Source organism: Artemia franciscana, chromosome 18, assembly GCF_032884065.1.
Source record: "Artemia franciscana chromosome 18, ASM3288406v1, whole genome shotgun sequence".
Taxonomy (NCBI): domain Eukaryota; kingdom Metazoa; phylum Arthropoda; class Branchiopoda; order Anostraca; family Artemiidae; genus Artemia; species Artemia franciscana.
The window spans coordinates 26,742,858-26,768,246 of NC_088880.1; the positions used below are offsets into that span (position 1 = coordinate 26,742,858).

The 25,389-nt window shown below is 35.7% G+C and overlaps 1 protein-coding gene across 2 annotated transcripts in view; it reads left to right on the plus strand.

Annotated features, from left to right (window-relative positions):
- The window catches only part of LOC136038820 (sodium-dependent dopamine transporter-like), a 149,713-nt gene that overhangs the window by 83,861 nt on the left and 40,463 nt on the right, over positions 1-25,389 (plus strand). For both annotated transcript variants that reach the window (XM_065722222.1, XM_065722223.1), the window contains one exon: positions 13,725-13,962. In XM_065722222.1, coding sequence (XP_065578294.1) covers positions 13,725-13,962 — 238 coding nt within the window. The remainder of the gene's footprint in view (positions 1-13,724; positions 13,963-25,389) is intronic.

Consider the following 25,389-nt stretch of genomic DNA (forward strand, 5'->3'; position numbering starts at 1 on the left):
AAATCGCTCTAAAAGAGCGAGGTATTTATCTCCTCCTAAATACATCGCTCTTCGTGCTAAAGTATTTTTAGAACTCCTCATATGCGGAATAATCTCTGTTCGTTTTAAGTTCTAGTGCTACTCCTTACTTTCAATTGGAAAAACTTTTTCATGTTTATTTTTTCATTGTTTTTTTTTATAGTAATGACAGAAAATCCCGCGCCCTTTTCATTGAATTTCTCTTCCCCCGTGACATATTCCTCCAAGGAAAGATCGTACCACATAGCCACCCCCAAACCAAACTGTACACTTCACAATAACCATTACTGTATGTAAACACTGGTCAAAGTTTGTAACTTGCAGCCCCTCCGCCAGGGACTTTGGGGGAGTAAGTCATCCCCAAAGACATAGTTATTATGGTTTTCGACTATGCGGAACAAAATGGCTATCTCAAAATTTAGATCCGTTGACTTTGGGAAAAAAATTAGCATGGGAGGGGGCCTAGGTGCCATTCAATTTTTTTGGTCACTTAAAAAGGGCACTAGAACTTTTCATTTCCGTTAGAATGAGCCCTCTTGCGACATTCTAGAACCACTTGATCGATACGATGACCCCTGGGAAAAAAACAACAACAAAAAAACAAATAAACACGAATATGAAATTCCACATTTTTGTAGATAGGAGCTTGAAATATTTGCTATAGGGTTGTCTGATACGCTGAATGCTATGATGTGATTTTCGTTAAGATTCTATCACTTTTAGGGGGTGTTTCTCCCTATTTTCCAAAATAAAGCAAATTTTCTCAGGCTCGTAACCTTTGATGACAAAGACTAAATTGGATGAAACTTATATATTTAAAATCAGTATGAAAATCTAATTCTTTTGATGTATCTTTTAGCATCAAGATTCCGCTACTTTAGAGTTTCGTTTACTATTGAGCCGGGTCGCTCCTTACTACAGTTCGTTACCACGAATTGTTTGATATTGATGATATTTGTATATATATTGATGAAAACGACACAATATTTTTTAAGCTGCGTGTAATTCCTGCAATGAGAAAGTTCAAAGCTGGTATTGAGATTTGTAATTCATTGAAAAGAAATCACCACATGTGGTCACCCTTTTTAGGTAAAAATGTAATATCGTCAAACAGAAAAACACGTTATATAAGAAGTTATTACAGAACATCGGCTGTGGGACTCTCTTTCCGAACAGAGTTGTGTTTTCAGGCATCGGTTTTGAAGCGTGTTTTGAGCGGGTTCGACAAAATCGTTTTCAGGTTTTCTGTGTTCAATCTAGCAAAACTTTAAAGCGTTTTCATTTAATGGGTTCCAAGCATTTTGGACACGGAAATTCTTCAAAATTCTAACGCGCCAGAATAGTATGGTTGTACACGAGTTCTGAAAAGACGTTCGCCCGTGTTGAATACGGCACTCTAAATGATAATCTGCACAACCCGTGTCAAACTCCGTGCTGGATATGGGTGGTCTGAAAACGGAGCTCAGGAGGATTAGAGTTCGAGTTAACCTGTAGTAAAATTATAATTTACATCATCTTATCATAAATTCTTTAGTTCTTTACCATTTTTTTTAATGTGAGTTCTTTTTTCCCTATAACTTTGTACTGTTTTTCTTTACATGTTTTGTTTTCTCTTTTAACTATGATGTATTACTGTATTGTCAAAAGACACGTGTGTCACATCGTTTTGCATATCATTTTTTTTATATTGTTCTGTTAATTGCAAATCCTTTCAACTGAGCCCATAGATATCTTTGTATGATGTTTCAGTACCTCAGTTGTGCGAATGAAACAAAACAGAAAGATTACGAGACAAATCACTCTTTCCAATGCGAAAAGGCGATTTTCCACTTGTTGCTCAAGATGGGCGACTGTAATTCACCTAAGAGATATTTAAGGACTCATTTGAAAGGAAATTGCTATATCTAGTGCATATGTGAATAATATGTAAAGAAAACTATACTTTTGTTCCATCTGAAAGCAAGGAATTATTGAAAACCACGAAAAACACTAGCAGAGAAAAATAAGAATAAACAATTTTTTTATAAAAGAATAGGGGCTTAGGTTTAAGAGCAGTGGTCTAGTTTCTAAGAGTGCTGGTTCCAATGCCATTTTGTTAAAAAAATGGTCCAGAATCATAAGAATAATGTGCTCCGTCTTTGAAATGAGCACAAGAACAATGGACCATATTGACCACCCTAACTTAGCGAAAATCAAGCAAGCTGTTGCTTGCGCATGTACCCTTAAAAAAAGAAATAATGACAATCAAAGTTTATATTTACCTTCTCATTCACTGCCTCCTGATTAGAATGAGGTCCGTTAGAATTTTTCCCGAGCAAAGCTAGTTATTTGTGTATTTTCAATTATTTTCCCCTTATGCGGAAGCCATTCATGATGTTCAAGCTGCCGCTTTAGCGTAGCAAGGGTTATTTACAATCTTGTCTGAGTGAAGTAAGGCTAATACATTTTGTGTTTTGGAATCTTTGCCCTTCTTTGAGGGTCATTCACGGGGCTAGAAGGCCTAAGCTGCCATCAAAGCGAAGGGTTTGGGGGCTTGATAACCCCCCCCCCAAACAAAAAAGGTTTGTCCTACTCGTGAAAACGTAAACAATCAATATAAACCAATTTTCATGCGTCTTTATTTTTCTATGCCCCCCCCAAAAAAATCATGGGGACATTCATATCGGGGGCACCAATTCACGAATTAACTCGGCAAAAAGTTGACACCAAAACGATTAGAAGTAGATAACTACTAAAAGTATTTTTCGTGTGTTTGGATCAGGACATTAGGTATTGCTTTTTCGCGGGGAGAATTTTAACCGGAGGGAATACGCCAGACACTGTTTTTATGTCTAAAGTTAGCTTCTTCGAGTAAAGACTGCTCCCTTGGTACTATATTATAATATATATAAAAAAGAAAATTTTGCAATTAATAGAACTGTGTCCATGAAATGGTAAAAAAAATGCTATGTTACAATACCACTTAAGAAGGCCGATGGAAAAAGAAAATACCAGGCAAAAGCAATCGAGGGGGCGGAATAAAAAAAAAAACCAAGAAGCTGACATGAAAACGAAGTCCAAAAGAGGAAAGGAAGACAGAAAGATAGATGATGAGAACTAAATAAAAAAAAAATAGTACAATCCCATAAAATCAACAATCTTTTGAAATTCATCTAGAGGTTTATCGAGACATTACGGTAATGGGAACATAGTAGTGCCGGAAGCGACATTGAAAATTTAGTAAATAACAATTTCCTGAACGTCATAAATTGAAAATTTCGTATTATGAAGTTTAGTAACAAAAAAGCGTCTCGTAACAAGATTAAATTAAAAAACAAGCTCTTTCAACTGAAAGTAAGGAGTAACATTAACACTTAAAATGAATAAAAATGATTATGTCTATGGGGAGGGCTAACCCTTCCTCCACCCTTGCTTTTTATGCTAACGTCTTAAAGTTCTTTAAAAATATTTCACATTTAATATTAACGGCCCTTGTGCTTGTGGTTTAGTAGTCTTTCCTAGAAAATCAAGACGAAATTCCAACCCTAGCCTAAAGAGTAAGGGCTAAGGAAGGGGAGGCCCCCTCATATAAAGAATAATTTCTGTTCGTTTTCAGTTTGAATGCTTCTCCGTACTTTCAATTGAAAAGAATTTGTATTTTTAATTTAATTTCTTACTGTTTTTCAAACCATACCAGGAAATCCTCTTCTCCCTCATGCAACATTTCCCCTGCAAAATTTCTCCGGAAACCGTCATCGCTACGGAAAATTCTACCCGTAGAAAATCAACTCCCCCCCCCCTTCACGCAGAAAATTATCCCGGAAAATGTCTGTATGTTTTTCAATAAGAAACACTATATGTAACCAAATTGGGCAAAATACGTAACTTATGGCCCTTTCCCCAGGACTATAGAGGATTATGTCATCACCAAAAGCATAGTTCTTGGACCTTTCAACTATGTTGGACTAAATGACTATCTTGCAATTTTTATCAGATGTTTTTGGAGAATATTAGGTGTGGGAGGGGGCTTGGTGCCCTCCAATCTTTTTGGTTACTTGAAAAGGGCACTAGAACTTTTGCTTTCCTTCCGAATGAGCTCTTCCTTGATATTTTAGGACCATTGGTTCGATGTGATTATCCCTGGAAAAAAATGCTTACTATTGGGCTGAGTTACTCCTCAATTTCAGCTCTTTACCACGAAAAAAGGTAAAAAGATGAAGAATATGGCATTAGACTTTACAGTCCCTACCGTCGGGGCTGATCTCCGTTTCTTTGCCCTTCAGTCAGGAAGTGCAATAGGCGGTTGGGGGCCAACCATCCTGTGTTTACCACGTTACCACGAACTATTTGATAATCAAAAGAAAAAAGATAAAAAAGGAAAAATTCATTATTAGCCAATAGGTTGAGATAGGGCATATTCTACAATCTTATTTAAGGTTTAGCCGCGCAGTCGAACTTCTTGCTTACCATAAATGACAAATTTAAAAAAAAAGAAAGGATAAAGAAAAAGACAAAAATGTAAGTTGTCATTACTTAGTGCCCTTTCTTATATTAACAGTTAATATTGTGGTCATTCAATAACAGCTGTTGTTGTGATTTCACAGTAATTGAATGTTTAACCACAGTTGTTTACTATAGCACATTATCTTACTCAAATGTCAGAGGCTTTATTCTTTTCTTAATATCCTTCACACCCGAAACCACAAAATGTGGTATAATATCATTTGGCATTATTAACTTATTATTTATAATGAACACTTGTTATATCAGAAACTGATCGGAAGTAGCTAATACAAACTGGTTTTCGAGCCAGCTTTTATTAAATTAAATAAAAAAAAAACAAGTTTTTTGAAATGAAAGTAGGGAGCGACATTACAACTTATAAGAACAGAAATTACTCCGTATATGAAAGGGGCTTTTCCTCCTCGACGCCCCGCTCTTTACGCTAAAGTTTTTTATTGTTTTAAAAAGTAGAGTTGCGAGAAAGAATCAAACTTTAGCGCAAGGAGCGGGGTGTCGAGGAGGAAAAGCCCCTTTCATATACGGAGTAATTTCTGTTCGTTTTAAGTTTTAATGTCGCTTACTTTCATTACTTTCATTTCAAAAAACTTGTTTTTTTTTATTTAATTTTTGAAAGTTTTTGAATTAATGCATGTCTGATTTTGGCTCTCCGTACATAAATTATCAAAATGAAATTTGCATATTAATTCTTTTTTTGGCTAAATGGCTTTCTGTTAGTTTTGATCAGACGATTTTGAGAAATAAGGGGTGGGGAAGGAGGCCTAGTTGCCCTCCAATTTTTCGGTTACTTAAAAAGGCAACTAGAACTTTTAATTTTTAACGAACGTTTTTATTAGTAAAAAAATATACGTAACTTAAGAATTAACTTACGTAACAAACTTTTATATTCTTATATTTTTGATTATATATATGAGGGGGTTTTCCCCTCGTTAATACCTCGCTCTTCCCACTAAATCTTAAGTTTTGTCCCAATTCTTTAAGAATGACCCCTGAATCAGAAAGGCCGTACAATAAATAGTTGAAATTACTAGAAATAATTTAGTATAAAGAGCGAAGTATTTATCTCCTCCTAAATACCTCGCTCTTTATGCTAAAGTATTTTTAGAACCCCTCATATGCGTAAGAATCTCTGTTCGTTTTAAGTTTTAATGCTTCTCCTTACTTTCAATTGAAAAACCTTTTTCATGTTTATATTTTCATTGTTTTTTTTTTTTAAATAGTAATGCTAGAAAATCCTGCGCTCTTTTCATTGAATTTCTCTTCCCCCATGAAATATTCCTCCAAGGAAAGATCCTCCCATATAGCCACCTCCCCTGAGCCCCACACCCAAACCAAAAAAATCCCCCTGAAAACGTCGGTACACTTCCCAATAACCATTACTGTATGTAAACATTGGTCAAAGTTTGTAACTTACAGCCTCTCCCCCAGGAACTGTGGGGGGGGGGGTAAGTCACCCCCAAAGACATAGTTATTTTGGTTTTCGACTATGCGGAACAAAATGGCTCAAAATTTTGATCCGTTGACATTGGGAAAAAAATGAGCGTGGAACATGCGTTCAATTTTTTTGGTCACTTAAAAAGGGCACTAGAACTTTTCATTTCCGTTAGAATGAGCCCTCTTGCAACACTCTAGAACCACTTGGTCGATACGATGACCCCTGGGGAAAAAAACAAAAAAACAAACAAACAAATAAACACGCACCCGTGATTTGTCTTCTGGCAAAAAATACGAAATCCCACATTTTTGTAGATTGGACTTGAAATTTTTTCTATAGGGTTCTCTGATACTCTGAATTCGATGGTGAGATTTTCGTTAAGATCCTATGACTTTTAGGGGTGTTTCCCCATATTTTCCAAAATAAGGCAAATATTCTCAGCGTCGTAACTTTTGATGATAAAGACTAAATTTGATTAAACTTATATATTTAAAATCAGCATAAAAATCCAATTCTTTTGATATATCTTTTAGCATCGAAATTCCGTTTTTTAGAGTTTCGTTTACTATTGAGCCGGGTCGCTCCTTACTACAGTTCGTTACCACGAAATGTTTGACTATGTATTTTCCTTGACTTCATTTCCAGATTTTTTTTTTACGTATATTTTTTGCTTTCACAGTTTGAACAGGCTACCAAATCTTTCGTAAAGTCCACGAAATCCTTTTGCAATCTTAGTCCGTAAATTTGGATAGAGAGAAAACTAATATTAACCATTCTCTTAAGAAGTCATTTTCTAATACTTCAGAAATTAGAATCAAATAGTTTGTGGTTACGAACTGTAAGAAAGGAGCGATCCGGCTCAATAGTAACCGAAACTCTAAAAAACGGAATTTTGATACCAATAGATGCATCAAAAGAATTGAATTTTTATGCTGATTTTAAATATATAAGTTTCAGTAAGGTTAGTCATACTCATCAAAAGTTACGAGCCTGGGAAAATTTGCCTTATTTTCGAAAAAGCGTGACACACCCGCTAAAAGGCAAAAAATCTTAATGAAAATCACACCATCAGATTCAGCGTATCACAGAACCCTACTGTAGAGGTTTCAAGCTCCTATCTGCAAAAATGTGGAATTCTGTATTTTTTTGCCAAAAGAAAGATCACAGATGCGTGCTTATTTGTTTTTTTCCCCAGGGGTGATCGTATCAATCCAGTGGTTCTAAAATGTTGTGAGAGGGCAAACGTAAATTAAAATTTATAGTGTCCTTTTTAAGGGAACAAAAATTGGAGGGTGACTAAACCCCCTCCAACGCCTGTTGGATCATATTCACTGGATCAAAATTTTGAGATAGCCATTTTGTTCAACATAATCGAAAAATCTAATAACTATGTCTTTAAGGACAACTGAATTCCCCATAGTCCCCTGGGGATGGGCTGCAAGTTATTAACTTTACCCATTGTTTACATATAATATTAGTTAATTGGAAGCATATAGACGTTTTCGGGGATTTTTTTCTGGCGGGGGAGGGGTCAGGTTTGAGAGGGTTACTTTGGATGATCTATCCATGGAGAAATTTTTCAAAGGGGGAAGAGTATTTTCCATGAAGGGGGTGCTGGTATCTCCCAGCATTATTTAAAAAAATGATCAGAAATTAAACTAAAAAAAACGATCAACCGAAAGAAAGGAGCAACATTAAAACTTAAAATGAAAAGCTATTATTACGTATGTCAGGGGGTTCACCCCCTTGTCATTACCTTGCTCTTTACGCTAAATTTTTGTGATTCAGGAGTCATTCTTACAGAATTGGAACAAAATTCGAACTTTACCGTAAAGAGCGAGGTATTGACGAGGGAAAAACCCCCTCATATACTTTGTGGTTTCTGTTCGCTCTAAGTTTTAATGTTGCTCCTTACTTTGTATTGTATCGGATTAACGACGCTTCTTGACTACTAAGGTCCCTGCGTCGGGCTCCTTACTTTCAGTTGAAAAAACTTGTTTTTTTTTTAAATTTAATTAAACAGTAGCACTAAAAATTTTAACAGTAATGCTTTTTATTTGGGGGGGGTATCAAGGAGCAAGACTCTTTTTCTGAATTAAAGACTACAATAACAAAATTCTTACTTAGCTACTTTCAAAATGTTTTTGATTTATCGGGTTTAAATAGGCGCTTCGAATATAAGTGTATCCCAGTCTGCGTCCGTAGGCTACATCCGGAACATTTACAAAATCTATCAAAGTTAGTGGACCACAAACTTTAGTATGAATCAGCGGCGCATTGAAGAGGAGGCTTGAATCAAGCTTGCGAAACAAGATCTGCACCTTCTTTAATGTTGGTGATATAAGCGTGGAAAATGCAAGTGTGGCAAACTGCCGTAAGATGGAAATTTGCAAAAAGGTATTCGGACAAATTTCGGATAAAATTCTTCGGACGAATTTTATGGACACGTTTTCACTTATGTGGCCCCAGTTTGTAGTGACCACTCCCACAACTAGTAGAGATAGAGTTTTCAGCGGGATTTTTATGCCTTTGGAGCTAGAGTTCTAGGATTTTAGGTAGATTTTTGTGTACTTTATAGGGGCTGAAAACAAAACTCTGGAATTGAACCAAAGAGGGCATAGTGAACGGTCTCCACACATACCTTCACAATTCGGCACGTTGCGGAGGATATTGAATACATGTCGACCAGAAATTGACACATGTCAGAATAAACAATACAATCAATACTTATGTAATTTGTCTCTGATCTAGAGCTTAGCCAGGCATATTGCTAGCACTCTTCTATTTGTTTAACCAAGTTTTTTTGTTGTGGGATAGTGATAGATAAGTCTAGACTAAACTTATTTATGCTTTGACTAAAATATTAAGTAGTAACTTTACATACAAATGCTAACAGGTGGAGACTGTGGCAATAGCAGAGTGGGCTGCTAGAGGCTTTTAGAACTTTTGGTCGCATTTAGCTGATTACCCCTCCTCTGTACCCAAAATCTAAATATAACCTGATGTGAATGTAAATGTTTACTACTAGTCAAATCTCATCCAGAAATATTTAATGTTGGTTTAAAAAAAGAATATTTGTTTCATCAAAAAAACTAATTGTCTTAGAAACATTCCCATTAAATACAATTTTTTTAATTAATGAAAAACAACGTATTGTTTCCCAAGACAAGCTATTCAAACAAGCAAATAAAATGCTTCTTCTATAATATATCTTGCATCTGATTTGTGATTGTGGAGGTTTAAGTAAATATTTTGAAATTTAATTCTGATATTGCTAATTCCGATGAGTATATTTAATATTTCCTTTTTTACCTCTCAAAGATCCTTTCTACGATAAAAAAAAAAAAAAAAAAAAAAATAAAGCCCTCATCCGATCTTCCAGGATGATTAGTTCTATACAATCACCCCTGGGAAAAAACACGCATCCGGAATCTTTCATCTAGCAAAAAATATAAATTCCAAACTTGTGAATGTTGGAGCTTGAAACCTACACAGTAGGGTTTTCTGATATGCTTAATCTGATTGGTGCGATTTTCATTATGATCATTTGATGTCTTAGGGGTGTTTGCCCCGTTTTTCAGAAATTTGGCAAATTTTCTCTGGCTCTTAACTTTTGATGGGTATCATAAAACTTGATATATTTTGTATATTTTAAATGAGCATCAGCATTTGATTCTTTTTATGTATCTATCCTTATCAAGACTCTGTTTCCTAGGGTTTTGGTTACTATTGAGCCGCATCGCTCTTTACTTACAGTTCGATTATAACGAACTGTTAGAAAATGTATATATTCTTCAGGACCTGGGTTTGTTCAGAAAAAATAGAATCTGATAAAAAAATTAAATATGCCATCAAAGAAAAAAGTGAGATTATTTTTGTTTTATTGCTTGTAAAAAGGGTGCTTTAATTTCATTGGTTTACGGCTGTGAAGAACTTTCGTTGGTCAATCATATTATTCCTTAATCGTACGCCAGAAAGAGAAGCCCAATGGCTTTAATTTTTTTTAATCTTGAAAAAAGAATCAATTGAGAATTGATTTTTTCGCTTGTGCTCTTTTTTTTCGCTTGAAATTTTAATTCAAAGAACAAATTTTCTGCCCCTCTTCGGTTTTAAAAAATACCTTGTTTTGGTATTACTATTGAAAAAATTAGGAAGCCACTCCACCCCTTCAATCTTGAAATACCTTTTGTTGTAAATTGCCACCCATGAACGGTTTTATGCAATTTCTGAGAAACTTTTCAGCCCGGACCAAACTTGTTGGCTATTGGACTAACTGCTGCTCTTGTTTAATTTACGTTGATTTTCAATATAAAATTCCAAACTTATAAATGTACACATCAAAACATAAATGTATGTAATATACAAAATATCAACATAAAATGTACATAATAGGACGGTGACGAGTTGTGAATTAGAGAGTGGAATAAAAATTACAAAGCAATTGACTACCCATTCTCCTAAATCTGGCTTTAAGTTTGACTTAATATGGAACCAAAATTGCTTTTTAACAAGTAAAGACTTATCAAATAGACAGTTGAAGTGTTTTCCTCAAAAAATATGGTTTTAAAGAAACTATGATCGAAACATTGTGATTAAAGCGAAGCAAGCTATTTTGCTTATTTAATTCCGACTATTTTTTCTAACTCCGGAGCCTCTCCGATCTCTAAGTGTGTGTGTAAAAGGAAGGTGAGGGTGAGAGTTGTCTAGATTTTTGTCATCAGGTTATCTACCAAGAGGAATTAATTAATTTCAACCAAATTTAGCCAGGAGTAATATTTTCTGTCGTTTTAAAGTTTGGGATAGATTCAACCACTGAGGTGAAGGAAAAAGGTGGATGCCCAAATTGTGACGTAAGAGACGCCAGGACCAAACGAATTTTGATGGGAAGTAATAGCTAAACCAACAATTCCAAACTTATAAAATGTACATAACAAAACATAAATGTATGTAATATATAAAATATCGACATAAAATGCACATAATAAGATCAAAGAATTGATATTGATAAATTGATTGATTGGTTGTCTCTGTGAAATTTTAAGGCAATGAAAAGAATAACAATCTTAGGAGTCAAAATGTTTGTACAGGCTCCTCTCCTCTCTTGTGGTTTGCATCTGTACTTTGGTGAGAACTAACTTCATTCGACTCTCCTACTCGGCCATCCAAAGGTAAAAACGCGTATATACATGGAGGAAAGATAATTTTCCAAGTTACATATACCACTGAATTCAGCTCAAAGAGGCAGATCGAATGGTTTATGCAAAAACGTCCTAATAAAATCTCCTGCGAAGATTTTTTTTGGAAAAAAGTGTATCTGCAGCATTTTGTCCCATTTGCCAAATCTGAAAAACCGAGATTTAGCAATGTCAGCAAACTTTGATGTGTATTTTAATTGCATAATTGAAAAGAATATTGTCTAATATCAATCCTTGCAACGTTTTACTTCAATTCTGCTTCTAGTACTAGGCGCAATGGACGGAAAAAATGCTGCAAAACTTGAGAAACTTTGAAGACGAGTTTCTCAAAAAATGAAGCTTTATATCGTGTTTTGACATTTGGATGACAGTGTTTGTTTTTCCGCACCTCAGTTTGACATTTGGATGACAGTGTTTGTTTTTCCGCACCTCAGTTTGACATTTGGATGACAGTGTTTGTTTTTCCGCACTTCAGTAGCAAATCAATTTTAAACTTAGCTTCAACCCCTTTCATTTAAGCGATAGGTCAATTCTGCCACGATGAAGGGATTCATAGGTTCATTCAAGTAATTCGTTGGGAACTAAATTTCGTTAAAAGGAATTTCGATTGGCATGATCTAATGTACCTTACTCATAATGTTTTTTTTTTCTAGGATGTAAGCTAGCAAACCTATAGCCTGACCGCAAGGTTGGGTGACAGGCAGTGGCGGTTCTGATACCCCTGGCGCCCGGGGCAAAATACTGATTAGGCTCCCTTACTGTCTCTCGAAAAGTTTTAGGCCAAATTTAAACAAAATTTTCATCTATCAACACAATCTTGTCAACTGAACCCTCTGCTTTATTTTAATAAAAATAAAATTAACAAATGATTATAACCATTAGATTATTTATCTTAAATTTTGCGCCCATAAAATTTATGCACCCAGGGAAAGTGCCCCCTCTTTCTCCACCCTAAAACCATCTCTGGCTAGAGGCTTGTTTATAACGCCCCTGCAATAAGGGTGAACAACTGAAACATTGACTCGACGCCCTATATCCCTACCAAATTGATTTTGAAATGTGCCCATTATTTAAGCTTACCTCTAACTGCAATTTTTAACCAATGTCTTGTAGATGGTATTTTTCCAGTGTGTTTTAAACGAGCTATTATATCACCTATACCGAAAAACAAGACCACAAAAGTTCCCTCTGACTTAAGGCCAATATCAAAAACCTCTATTTTCTCTAAAATTTTTGGAAGTTTTATTTACAATTTCCTCTTTGACGATATTCAAGATAAAATTAACCCAAATCAGAGAATCATAGCACCACCCATTGTTTATGTTATATACTTGACACTGTTTCCAAACATCTTGAGCTAAGTAGTTCCTACGTTGAGGCTGTTTTTGCTGATATTAGTAAAGCCTTTGACAACTTGGATCATCAGACAGTTATTGATAATGCAAGGGCTTTAGGTGTCAGAGATTTTTTTTTACGTATAGTAGCTAGTTTTTATCTGGTCGTGAGCAATGTGTAGTCCTCCCTAACGGAGATTCATCAGGTTTTACCTCAATTTCCTGTGGAGCACCCCAAGGGACTAAATTGGGTCCTTTAGCATTCTTAATTGTTTTTAACAATGTTTTTGTACAATGAAATTTGACAACACTTTTAAATTTGCGGATGATTTGACATTACTTAACCTTTGTCAAACCTCATAAACTTCGGGCGTTAAACTTGACTCACTCATTAACAACTTAATGAATGATCTTGACAATGTTAAACTTAATCTGAGCATACCGAAAAGCAGTTTAATGCTATTCTCCTTTTTTAAAAATATACCCCCAATCAATAATTACCTTTGCATTCCAAATTTAAACATGGTTAAGCTACTTGGTGTGCACTAGGACAATGACCTTAAATGGAAATCTCACTCTTTTCACTTATTTAAAACAGGTGGTTTTCTCCTTAAATCTTTCTCCCTTCTCAAACGGTTCTCCATATCAATCCAGAACCTTAAAATAATTTATTGTTCTTATATAAGACCTTTTCTTGAATATGCTTGCCCTGTCTGGCACCCTGGGTTGACCAAATCCCAATGTTCTAAAATCGAAAGCATTCAAAAAAGAGCTATAAAAATTATACTGGGAACGTCCTATACTACTTATGATGAAGGTTTGGCTAGACTTGAACTCACTACATTGGAATCACGACATCACTTCCTTACCATGAACTTTCAGCACAAGTGCCTTAGTTCTGACTATCATCGACGTCTTCTTCCCCCCTTCAAAGAAAACCCCCCCAATCCTTCCCAATACAAGACTTAATGCTCGTAGAGCTCCAAATACTCAACTTGACTTGTGTCCCTAAATGTTGACAATGAGGTACAAAAACTCTTTTGTTCCCTATTTTGTTTCGCATTTTAATAATTGATTTAACTTTGTAACTATGTTTATCCCTTAACATTTATTTTATCATTGTAATTGTAATTGTTCTGACGTGCTTATGCTAGCTTGTGTGCTATTTTAGCAAATAAATCATGTTCTATTCTATTCTATGCGCCAGCAATGGCTCTGGATGATCTTTATCCTTTTTTTCAGGGATGCGATCATCACTAGCTGCATCAATTGTGCTACAAGCTTTCTTGCTGGATTTGTGATATTTTCTGTGCTTGGCTACATGTCATATCGATCTGGGAAGCCCATTGAAGAGGTAGCAACAGAAGGGCCAGGGCTTGTTTTTATTGTATATCCTGAAGCAATTGCAACCATGCCAGGATCAACAATATGGTCTCTGCTTTTCTTCATGATGCTGTTGACCTTGGGCCTGGACAGCTCGGTAAGGTTTAACCAAAGTTTGGAAAATTGAGTTGTCAAATTTTAGGTGAAGAAAAATTGAAAATGAATATTTTACTAGAAAATTGAAACTGAAAAAACAAACTCCAGGTTAAGAACTCAGTTAAAAACTGAATCGAAATTAATTAAAAGGATTTAGAATTTATAACTGCATCATTTTTTTTTATGTTATATGTATTATATTATTATATTATATTATATTATATTGTAGTATATAATATATATTATATAAATTATATAAATTAATTGTTATAAACTTTATCTATATTATATAAATTAAATTCAAAGAGAAGTAAAAAGCCACCTCTACACTTAAAACGAATAATACAAATGTAAATAGGCTTTCACGTCACCCTTCATCCTTGCGCTCTTTATATTTAAGTTCAACATGGGCCTTGTGGAAAGTATACGTACTATAACGCAATAAATAAGGTCACCGTAATTAAATATTAAAATCAAATATTTTATTTACAGATTGCATTGAACGGAACATTATTGCGTAATGCGAATGCGTAATGCGTAATGCAAGTGTTGTGATAAAAGAAAGTTGAACTTTCGTGACAAAGAGTAAATGTGATGAAAGGCCCCTTATCGTCTACTCGCTTTGATTTCTTACGTTCCATTTTACTTTTATTTGAACGTACATGATTTTCCATCCTCTCAATTTTTGCTTCTCTCAGTTTGTTTTTCTTTTTAACTATAGGTGAGACTGCACAGAAATATTCTTTAGGACAGAACTTACCGCCGCAAGAGATAGTACTTTTAGTAAATGGTAGATTTGCATGAATTTTTTTTCAAAACCAGACACTTATCTCATTATTTTGGTCGTATAGAATTTTGGCCCGATTTAAGACATAATCGGTTATCGTTTTCTAGCCCAAAAGGGAGGTAAATGAGAATACATGGATGTAAAATCTTTTTTATTTGAAAGGGGTGCTAGGATAAAATATTATTGGTGGATTTAGCCTTTCATTTCTTAAATATGACCATTGTTTTTAAATAACGATCTCCCACCTTTCCGGGAAGGGGGGCCAATAAAAATTGGATGTCAATTACGGATAATGTGAATTTTCATGTGGGTCTTTTTGCAACACATATTTGGGTCTCAAACATATTGAATTTTATTATGCAGCCTATTATCAAGACCACAAACGTTTTGAGGCTCTGTCTTGGAGTTTTGCTTAACATTAACAAGGGTCGCTCTTCACTTGCTTTTCATTGTCACAGACGGTTTAGTCATCATGTATTTCCTGGTAACGAACTGTAAGTAACGAGTGGCCCGGCTCAATAGTAACCGAGACTCTAAAAAAGGAATTTTGATACCAATAGATATATCAAAAGAATTAGAGTTTTACGTTGATTTCAAATCTATGAATTTCATTAAGTTTAATCCTTCCCATCAAAGTTCAGGAGCCTGAGAAAATTTGCCTGATTTTTGGAAAAAGGGGAAAACACCCCCTAAAAGTCATAGAATCTTAATTGAAATCACACCACCAGATTCAGCGTGTCAGAGACCTACTGCATAGGTCAAGCTCCTATCTGCAAAAATGAGGAATTTTATATTTTTGGACAGATGAAAGATCACGGATGCGTGTTTATGTGTTTGTAGTTTTTTCCCAGAGGTAATACTATCGACTCAGTGGTCTTAGAATATTGGGAGAGGACTCATTAGAATGAGAATTAAAAATTGTAGGTACCAAAAAATGGAGGGCGACTAGGCCCCCTTTCACGCTACTTTTTTCTAAAAATCATCCAATGAAAATTTTTAGATAGCCATTTTGTTCAGCATAGTTGAAAGGCTGAACAACTATGCTTTTGGGGACATCATGACCCTCCCACAGCCTCTGAGGAAAGGTCTTTAACTTACAAAATGTGCCCATTGTAAACGTCTGGTATTTGCTATTGGGAGGTATGCATAGTTTCGTTGGGGGGGGGGGATTTACTGCTGGTGGTATTTTCCACGTGGATATTTTCCATAGGGAGGGGAGTTTCCAGGGCGTGAAATTTTTTAGAGGAAATTTCACAGTGGGGGAATTTGCCATAATTCCTATACAAATTGTTTTATATCTTACTTTCTCTTTTCCTTCTCAATTTTACTCGCGGAGATGTTAAGGGTAATTGCCCGGGGCAAATCTTGATCAGGATTGAATTGTCTAGAAAATAAATGCTTGGGGAGGACGAATTTTCTCCTAGAGCAGTAGCCAGATTTCCTGGAATTATTTAAAAAACGATCAGAAACTAAATAAAAAAATAATTTTTTTTAACTGAGACTAAGGAGCAATATTTAAACTTAACCGAACATGAATTATTAGGTACTTGAGGGTGGTTACTCCTCCAAAACACCTCACTTCTTATGCAAAGTTTGAATTCTGTCCCAATTCCTTAAGAATGACACCTGAAACACTATGTTTGTTTAATTAGAACAATAAGTTTTTTTAAGTACTAAGAAAATTTAGTGTAGAAACTGAGTAGTATACTCTCTATGGTACTGAGTACGCCCATAGGAGGGGTAAACTATTGCAGCCACTTGCCCCTCAATACGTTCCTACGCACTCCTGGGTCTGACACAATACTATGAAGCGTCTGTTTAGTACATCTGCGTAATAGGGTTTGCCTGTTACATCACAGGAAATGTTTTCTAGGAGACGCAAGTGTCTGTTACGTGACTGGAGTTGAGGGTGACTCTTGCGTGACTTTGCTTCAGTATTGAAAAAGAGCTCAGTGTGTCAACATCATGGAATTTATTCTTTAGTAGTGGATGCTGTTACTATATTGGATATTGAAGGCGCTAACCATGGTTAAAAGAAGCCTGGAGTGCCTAATGCTGCAGCAGAATTACAAGGGGTTGCTGGCTAACCTTAGAATAGGACGAGATGTTTGCACGATATGTTATATCATTAACCAAATTCAAGTCTCAAGAACAGTCATGTTTTGCAGCGAAAATGAATATAATGCATATGCAAAGATTACAAGACGGATTAAATACATTAGTGAAATATATTGAAGACAACGATCTGAATCAGCCTATAAAAAGGAATAAGTTTGTTACTAGCGAGATCTATTGTTAGTTTATAATCAATAATGAGAATGTCAGGATTAAAACTGGATGGATTTGAGAAACAAAAAAGCATACGGAATCTTGTAACTTTGGAAAAATGTTTGATTCTAAATGATGGTTTTCAAAGGAAAATATTTTCTCTAAGAATGCTTAACGATATAATGAGACAATAGTCTCCGTTATTGGACCATTGAATGTAACTTTTACATCGTGGTCCAGATGCCTTTACTCAATTTACTGATATATTAACTGAAACAAAACAAAACAATATTGTGTATTTGCTTTTGATCACTATCTAGACTGCAACATTTTGCAAGGTAACAAGAAATAACTCGAAAAATCCTATCTAAAAATGTTTTGTGACGTCACTCCCTCTCTTCCTAGAAGACTTCCCAGTCAGTTTCATTTTGGAAGTGACACGGACAACATCGAAAAATGTTTTACACATGTCCATTATGTTTGTTTATATTATGCACCTGGTCATCTTGTGAGAATTGTACTTTTGTTGATGACTATAATGAACATTGCAGGTTATGCAATCCATTTAAATTGTATAGAGGATACACAGTGCAACTTAATAACTGCAATTTCAGTATTGAAAAGGTTTGTGACTCTCACACTAGAGGTTTCCTATGCTTCAATTGTCACCATGATAAATGTGATACATCGGAGAACACTTACCCTGGCATTATGGCAAAAAACCAAAAACGTGATTTCACTTTACCTTTAAGAGACTTATATCGTTGTCGTTTTAAATTGTTTTTGGAAGAAGAAGTCTACGCTTCAATTCCTGGAAAAGAGTCTGATTTTTATGACATCGCTGTGAAGATACAGACTACTATGATTATAAACCTATAAGCTTTTATTTGGCTGTTATAGAAAGCTATTCTTCATATGAGAATTTTGTATGTGATATTGCTGCAAATAATAAAATTGAATAACTTGTATTTTTTTAACATGAATCAAAATAGTATTATTGACTTTACGAACAGATATAATAAAATGAAGCTAAGTTATATTGTAGGCAATGTGACCCTGACTTTGCATTTTTAAAACATTTCACTCTTAGGACACTGAAATTTATATTACACAGGTATAAAAGTGTATTCAACTAGAAAATCGCCCAATCGAGGATTTTCACCATAAATGCTAAAAAATTCACTGTAAGTATATCCGCGACTTTGAAAAACAAAATTTAATAATGCATGAAAACCACAGCTTTTGGTTGATAAATCTTATACTCACTTCCGACTTTGAATAATAGATTTTCCACTTTGCTCCAGGAAGTTTTAAATTTGAGGCACGTAAAACGTATACAGTAGACCAAAAGGATAAGAAATTCAATATTCTTCGCTGTTTGAATAATACATTTTCCAATGCCCCGTTCTTAAAGTTGATGGGCTACTATTAAAAATGATATGGTTAACGCTTTTAAGAGGCTCTAGAAAATCCGATGGTATACAATAGGATTTATATTTGGACATGTAAGGATCCAAATTGAATATATTGATTATTTTATTTGTGCTCATGGTGCCAAGTCTAGTAGAACCCTGCCATCAGGCGTAATTCTCCAATGGGTTTTAAATTGATTTAGCAAGATTGTTTCAATGCTCACCTCGAATGGTTTGGCAAAGATACACTCTAAACGTACTGTCCTCGTTCGGACCATATTTTCAGTACCGGACAAATCCAACACAATGATACCATTGTTTTGTGCAATAATATGAAAAAAACTTCGTTTTCTTAAAGAGTTAAAGAGGCTGCGTCCCAAAGTCGAGCCTTAAAACGTACAGGAATTAGGAGAGGCAGTTGGGGGGCTGCCGCCCCCCCTAACCCCCCGCTTTTAAAGACTCTTTTGTACAGGTTTTTTGTTGTGAGGGGACTTCATTGTTACTAATTACTAGTTTCAGCGCAATGGTTCTCCTGTCCTCTTGTGTTTAACATTTTTCGAAGTTATTCCATTATTCATTCATTTCAATTTTTTGTCAATTAAAAGAGGGCCTTTCCGAAGCCAAGAGCGGGGGGTTAGGGGGCGGTAGCCCCCCACAACAAAAAACCTGTACAAAAGAGTCTTTAAAAGCGGGGGGTTTGGGGGGCGGCAGCCCCCCAACTGCCTCTCCTAATTCCTGTACGTTTTAAGGTTCGACTTTTGGACGCAGCCTCTTTAACTCTTTAAGAAAACGAAGTTTTTTTCATATTATTTCTGTACGTTTTTCTACAATCCATGGTGGATGTAATTTAATAATAATTTTCCATGTTTATTTTCTCGCTTTCTGTATCAATAAATTCAAACTGACAAAATTATCTAATTTTGATAATTTTAATAGTTTAGCAGCTTAATAAAAATTTAGCAGCTAGTGGTTTTTACCCACCCGCCTCCGGTTTATGGGCCCAGCGCGCTTCCGCTGCGCCAAGCTGCTGTTATGCTTGTTATCAAACAAGTTATTACAATAGAAAATTTCATCAACGGCTTCAATTAGGAAATCAATTTAAATGGTTCTTTTAACTTGCTTCCATCAAGCCTTACCCCTGCTTCAGTATAAATTCTTGTGAACATTCCAGTATGTAATTCTGATCACATGTTTCCATGTTTATTTTCTCCCTTTCTGTATCAATAAATTTAAACTGACAAAATTACCTAATTTTACAAATTTAAAAAAATTAGCAGCTAGCGGTTTCGATCCACCGACCTCTGGGTTATGGGCCCAGTACGCTTCCGCTGCGCCAAGCTGCTGTTAGTGTAAGAATTTTTCAAACATGTGATGTTATTACAAGAGAAAATTTTACCTTCAATGGGGAAATGGGTTTTTCTAAGCTAGAAAATCGGGGGGTTAAGATTTTCCGACGAAACTTTCCAGGAAAATTACTGGGAGAATTCCGCGTCGAATGAGTCTTCGTACACCCAGATCCGATGTCGGCTGTAACTTGTAGGCGTCTCAGAAAAAAACGAAAATGAACATTAAGTGGCTATGCGTGGTTTCTGGAAAACAGGGAAGGAGTTATCGGATCGAGCTGAAATTTCGCGGATAAGCTCCTGGGCCCTAGGGGACCTTAACTTGTGAATTTCAGCCCGATCGGACAACGTTAAAGGGGGGCTGGGGTTGACGGGTCGAAACTTCCGGTCAGATTTTCCCCATGAAGGAAAAGTCGGAGGGGGATGAAATTTGGCAGGCTTCTTAGTTGGAACTCGGGCTACGAAATGCATTCCTCCCCATCCCTCTGCGACCACCGGAACCGAAGATCGCTTAACATTGTCGTGGTTCGCCTCTTTAAGGAGTGTGCCTCCTTGATTGTTTCTTCGGTTATACCTTTTTCAAACAGTTGTGAATCTCGATTTAAAGATTGCATGGTCAATTCATAAAGGGTCTCTTAAAAAATTTATTTACATTATATAAGTTTATAAGAAAAACAGAAGAATAGATTTATTATTATTACTATTGTAAGCAATGAGCCTTCTGCTGCATAATACGTAATGGTTGCGACTCATTTGAAATGGGATTTTCTATTACCAATATTTAAATTAGCACAATGTAACAGGCAGATATGTTTAATAAAGCAATAGAAACCAGGAATTTTCATTAAGACCTCTCATAAATATCTTTGAATATAGCATATTTTTACCTCCAATAACAGCCCTCCCCCTGGAATTGGTTTCTAGGGTGGGTCAGCCGCATATTGCCATGGTTGCGTGAATATACATAGCCTTGGCTCAAAGAAAAGTGGCACTTTCATTAAAGTTAATTACCATGATTTAAATTAGTACAACGTAACAGGCAGATGTACTTAATAACGCAACAGAAACCAGGTATTATTATTAAGACCTCTCATAAATATCTTTTAATATAGCTTAAATTTACCTCCAATAACAGCCCTCCCCCCGGAAAGGGTTGCAAGGCTGGATTAGCCACATAATGTCACGGTTGCCTGAGCATTTTCGTGGCATTTTCATTAAAACCTCTCGGAAATAGCCAAATGACAAAAGTGTCTCTTTTTTCTCCGTTTGCGTGTTTCATTTACTAGCAAGAAGACGTATTGTGAAGCTTGATTTTTTTTTCTGATAATTACTGTTTTACTGTTTACAATTACTGGTTTACAATTACTTATAATTGCTGCCTAAAACATAATACTTACAACTCATTCGAAATGTGTTTTCGGCAATACCAAGCTTTAAATTGATACAATGTAATAGGCAGGTGTGTCTAATAAATCAAAAATTCGTAGTATTTGAACACTTGCGTGCTCTCATGTGGAAAGCGTTGGAAACATTTGTTTCATTTAATCACTCTAGAAGGCGGAGAGGGAATTCTTCGTGCTTGTAATAGGTTATCGTGTTGAAGGTATTCGCTGTATTCGCTGAATCAAACTAACATCAATTGCTTCATGTTCCAGATGCATAGCGCACAGCTCCGTTAAGGAGGAATCTCTTTCGATTCCTAATATGGACAAACATTTTTTGATTCATAAGTCTTCCCAGAGGGAAAAATCTTGAAGAAAAGGAAATCTCGAAGAAAAAAAGCCTTCAAAGAAAAAACACCTTGAAAAATCTCTTAAAGTATTATGTAACATCCTGCTTGTGCAGAGACATTACGTAGCACCCCGCGTGTTTGTCCTCCTCAGTTACAGTCGGGTGTTTCCCAATTGACCGGCGGGCCCTGACCTCTAGCATTTCATGTGAGAATGCGTCATTCCCAGTAAATCTAACATATCATGCAAGATTGCGGCACCCTCAACATAGGTAAACATTCATTATTACATAAAGAGCCACCTACATCCTGAAGAAAACTAGTAACATTTTCTGGCTGTCATGGGATGGCGGGATATGTTTACGCTTGTATGGACGGTCAGGGTGCCATGGAATGGTGTTATATTTGTGTCATGGAATGGTAGGATATGTGCCTTGTCAGAATAGTGGGATATGCATGTCGTGAAATCGTGTGGTTGCTAAGGGCCCCGGTTGGAATTGCTTGCTAGGGCCCCCTGGTAGGAATTGGTTGCTAGGGTCCGACTGGAATCGACTGCTAGGGCTACGTTGGAATTGCTTGCTGAGGTCCGTCGCAGGTTTTTAAACAATTAACGAAAAACACTGTAATGTAGCGCCTATGTTTGCATCTTGACTAGCGGATCCTGAAGGGTTTTCCCCCTACATCTCTAGGGCTTTAAATGATCAAAGAAACTATTACCTAACGCGTATGTTTGCATCTTGACTAGCGAACTCTAGCAAGTCCTACTGCGTAACAGCCCAAGAAATCCTGAAGTAAACAAACTCTATTACGTAACAAACAAATAAATCATTTGCATAAGTAAACAATCTCTAATACGTAGCAAGTACCTACATCTTACAGAAAACATTTGCATAAGCCAACAAACCCTATTGCTTAACATCAAAATAAGTCATTAGCGAGTAAACAAACACTATTACATAGCAAGCACCTGTGTCTTGAAGAAAACAAACCCTATTTCACAAGATGCAGGTGAACACTATACTGTTACAGGTGCGCTATAATATTTCGTAAGACCCAGGTAAGCATAGTAACATCTTGAGGGGATAGTAGCTCCAATAGTATACCCCCAATCTGCCAGGTCGTATCAGCAATGCTGTCACTACTGCTATGCGCTGTATTAAAGCAGCAAGACTGGCTAACTGGTCATTTATATTTGTCACCCCTGTGCTTCGTGTTTTCAAATCTTTGAAATAGCACTGTACTCCTAAGAAATCGTATCAGATCGAAACACAAAGAACACCATTAGAACCGCCTTGTCGAAAAACCCAATGAAGGAACCCTAGAGTCCCGTGACTTAAGCGCCATGGAAGAACTATTGGCTTGAAAAACAAGGAAAGTGGCTGCAACCACCATACCTTTATTGAAAGCACCCTTTTTTACGTTTCTCCTTATCCGCAGCTAGTGGGGTACTGAAATATCATAGAGGGCTATTTAATGGCTCATTTTAAAGGTTGATGCGGAAGCTGCTTACTAAGAGAATTAAGGTCACAGGTTACCCTCTGTTTTAGGTATATTTGCTCAATATTGTTCGATTTTTATATCATTAGAAAATCGAGAAAATCCTTACCCCCCCCCCCCATATTTTCATGAATCTTTGCCATTGAGCTGTATTTGTATTTGTGTTGAGTTGTTAGTACTGGTAGTAATATTCATTCATATCTCTCATTTATTTAAGAAGTGATTTAAATGAAGTGTTCTTAAATTCGCAAGACACTTCCCTTCATTAAACATCGTATTTATGACTTTTACTATCTTATATCCATCTTCGTATGCACATTTTTAAAAACTAATCTGTCATACTATCTGCTCCCTTAATCTGCTCTATCTGCTCTGTCCCGTACTATTTTTTTTACTATCTCTAATTTTAATTTTAGTACTATCTCTAATCCTCCCTGCTGTATAAATCTTCCTTCACGTCTAATTCAGATAATATGTATAATAGATGATGTCATTTAATAAATATAATAGGCAATATCAAATAATATCAGAATGTAAAACCTATTGATGGTAAAAAGTGAGCAGTGGCCCCTTAAATGTTTAGAATCATACGTGAGGTATCCCCCATATGTTCTCCCCAAGATTTTGAAAAAAATTGTTGAGGGGGGGGGGGTGTTTTCACTGAAAAATACCCCTTTTTGGAATTCTCATTGAAAAAATTGGCAACAACAAATTTGCCCCCACCTTGGGTCTGAGAATTGCATATTGTCACCCGCCCTTATATTTTCCTTAAATTGACGGTACCGCATAATCTGAATTGGCTAATCAGAAAAAAATTACTAATTTTTCTTGCTGAACTTTTCAAAGAAACGTGATTCGAAGGAAAGAAAAGTATTTAAGAACATTTACTGCATATCAGACTAATGCAATAGATAGATTCTTCGTAGTATAATTTAATAAAAGGAATTGATGGAGGTATTATTGTGGTAGCTGTACTAACGGATCCAGGGGGCCGTGGGAGACCCCTCCAAGATTTTTTCTGGCTCCTTTATTCGTTTTTTCTGTTTTGACTCTTTTTTTTAAATTAAGTTGACAATTTGGCCAATTATCGTCACCCTTGTTAAATCCCTCCCCCAAGATTTTCCTTATCGGCACCCTTGTCACATTGCCCATCCCCAAGAATGTTTCTCTAGATTTGCCCCTGGACAGCTGCAACAGTTTTTGCCGTTGAAACCAAGCAATCCAGCTTGACATTGTCTGCTTTTTAAGGAAACGTATCGGCATTTTTTTTTCAAAATTATATTAGTTTCTTTGGTCTTTAAGTTCTGGGGTATGAAAGAGCTTAGGTAGAGTAGGCCTATTACTACCCATGCATATTGCGGCATTGGTTACGTACATTGGTTACTTACGGCATTGATTGGCACGCGGCAGGCTTCTATATATGGATTCTCATTGTGGCTTGTCTTCTAACCGTAGACAATTTGCTGTCTTTTCATACTAAAGTCTTTTCAAAGATATTTGATTAGTAAAGCTTCCCTTATTTTTTTTTTATTTTTTATTTTACATTAATATAGTTTTCGTTTTTGGGCCTTCCTACTGACATTCTATAACTGGTTGCGTTGAAAAAGATTTTCTTTTTTTAATTGTGGTTTTCAAATTGCTGTAATCCCTTGTTAAAATGTATATTCATATTTTTGCAATTACCAGTTTTTTTGCTTTTTAGGCACTTTATTGTCTTGTTTTATGCTTTCTTTTCAAATGTATTTGATTATTGAAGCTAATCCGATTTCTAACAACGATATGTACAAAGCTTGAATATTTGGGTTTTCTTTTTTAAGGTTTTTGAATTGTTGCAATTTTTTGTCAAAATAAAGAATCATCATTTGTAATAATTGCAAATTTTCGTTTTTTGGGCCTTACTACTGGCATTACATGACTGGTTGCTTTCAAAAAAATTTCCTTTTTAAGGTTTTTGAATTATTGTAGTTCCTTGTTAAAATATATGCACATATTTGATTATTTTTGATTATATTGACTATGAAATATATTTTGATTATTGATTGTTGAAACTAGTCCGATTTCTAACAACGATATTTGCTAAGCTTGAAAGTTTGGGTTTCCTTTTTTAAGGTTTTTGAATTGTTGTTATCTGTTGTCAAAATAGATAATCAACATTTGTAGTAATTGCGAATTTTCTTTTTTGGGGCCTTCCTACTGGCATTACATGACTGGTTACCTTAAAAAAAATGTTGTTTTTTAAGGTTTTTGAATTATTGTAATCCCTTGTTAAAATATATACAAATTAAGGTTCTTGAATTGTTGTAATCTCTCGTCAAAATACAGAATCATCATTTGTAATAATCTCAAATTTTCGTTTTTTGGGCCTTCCTGCTGGCATTACATGACTGGTTGC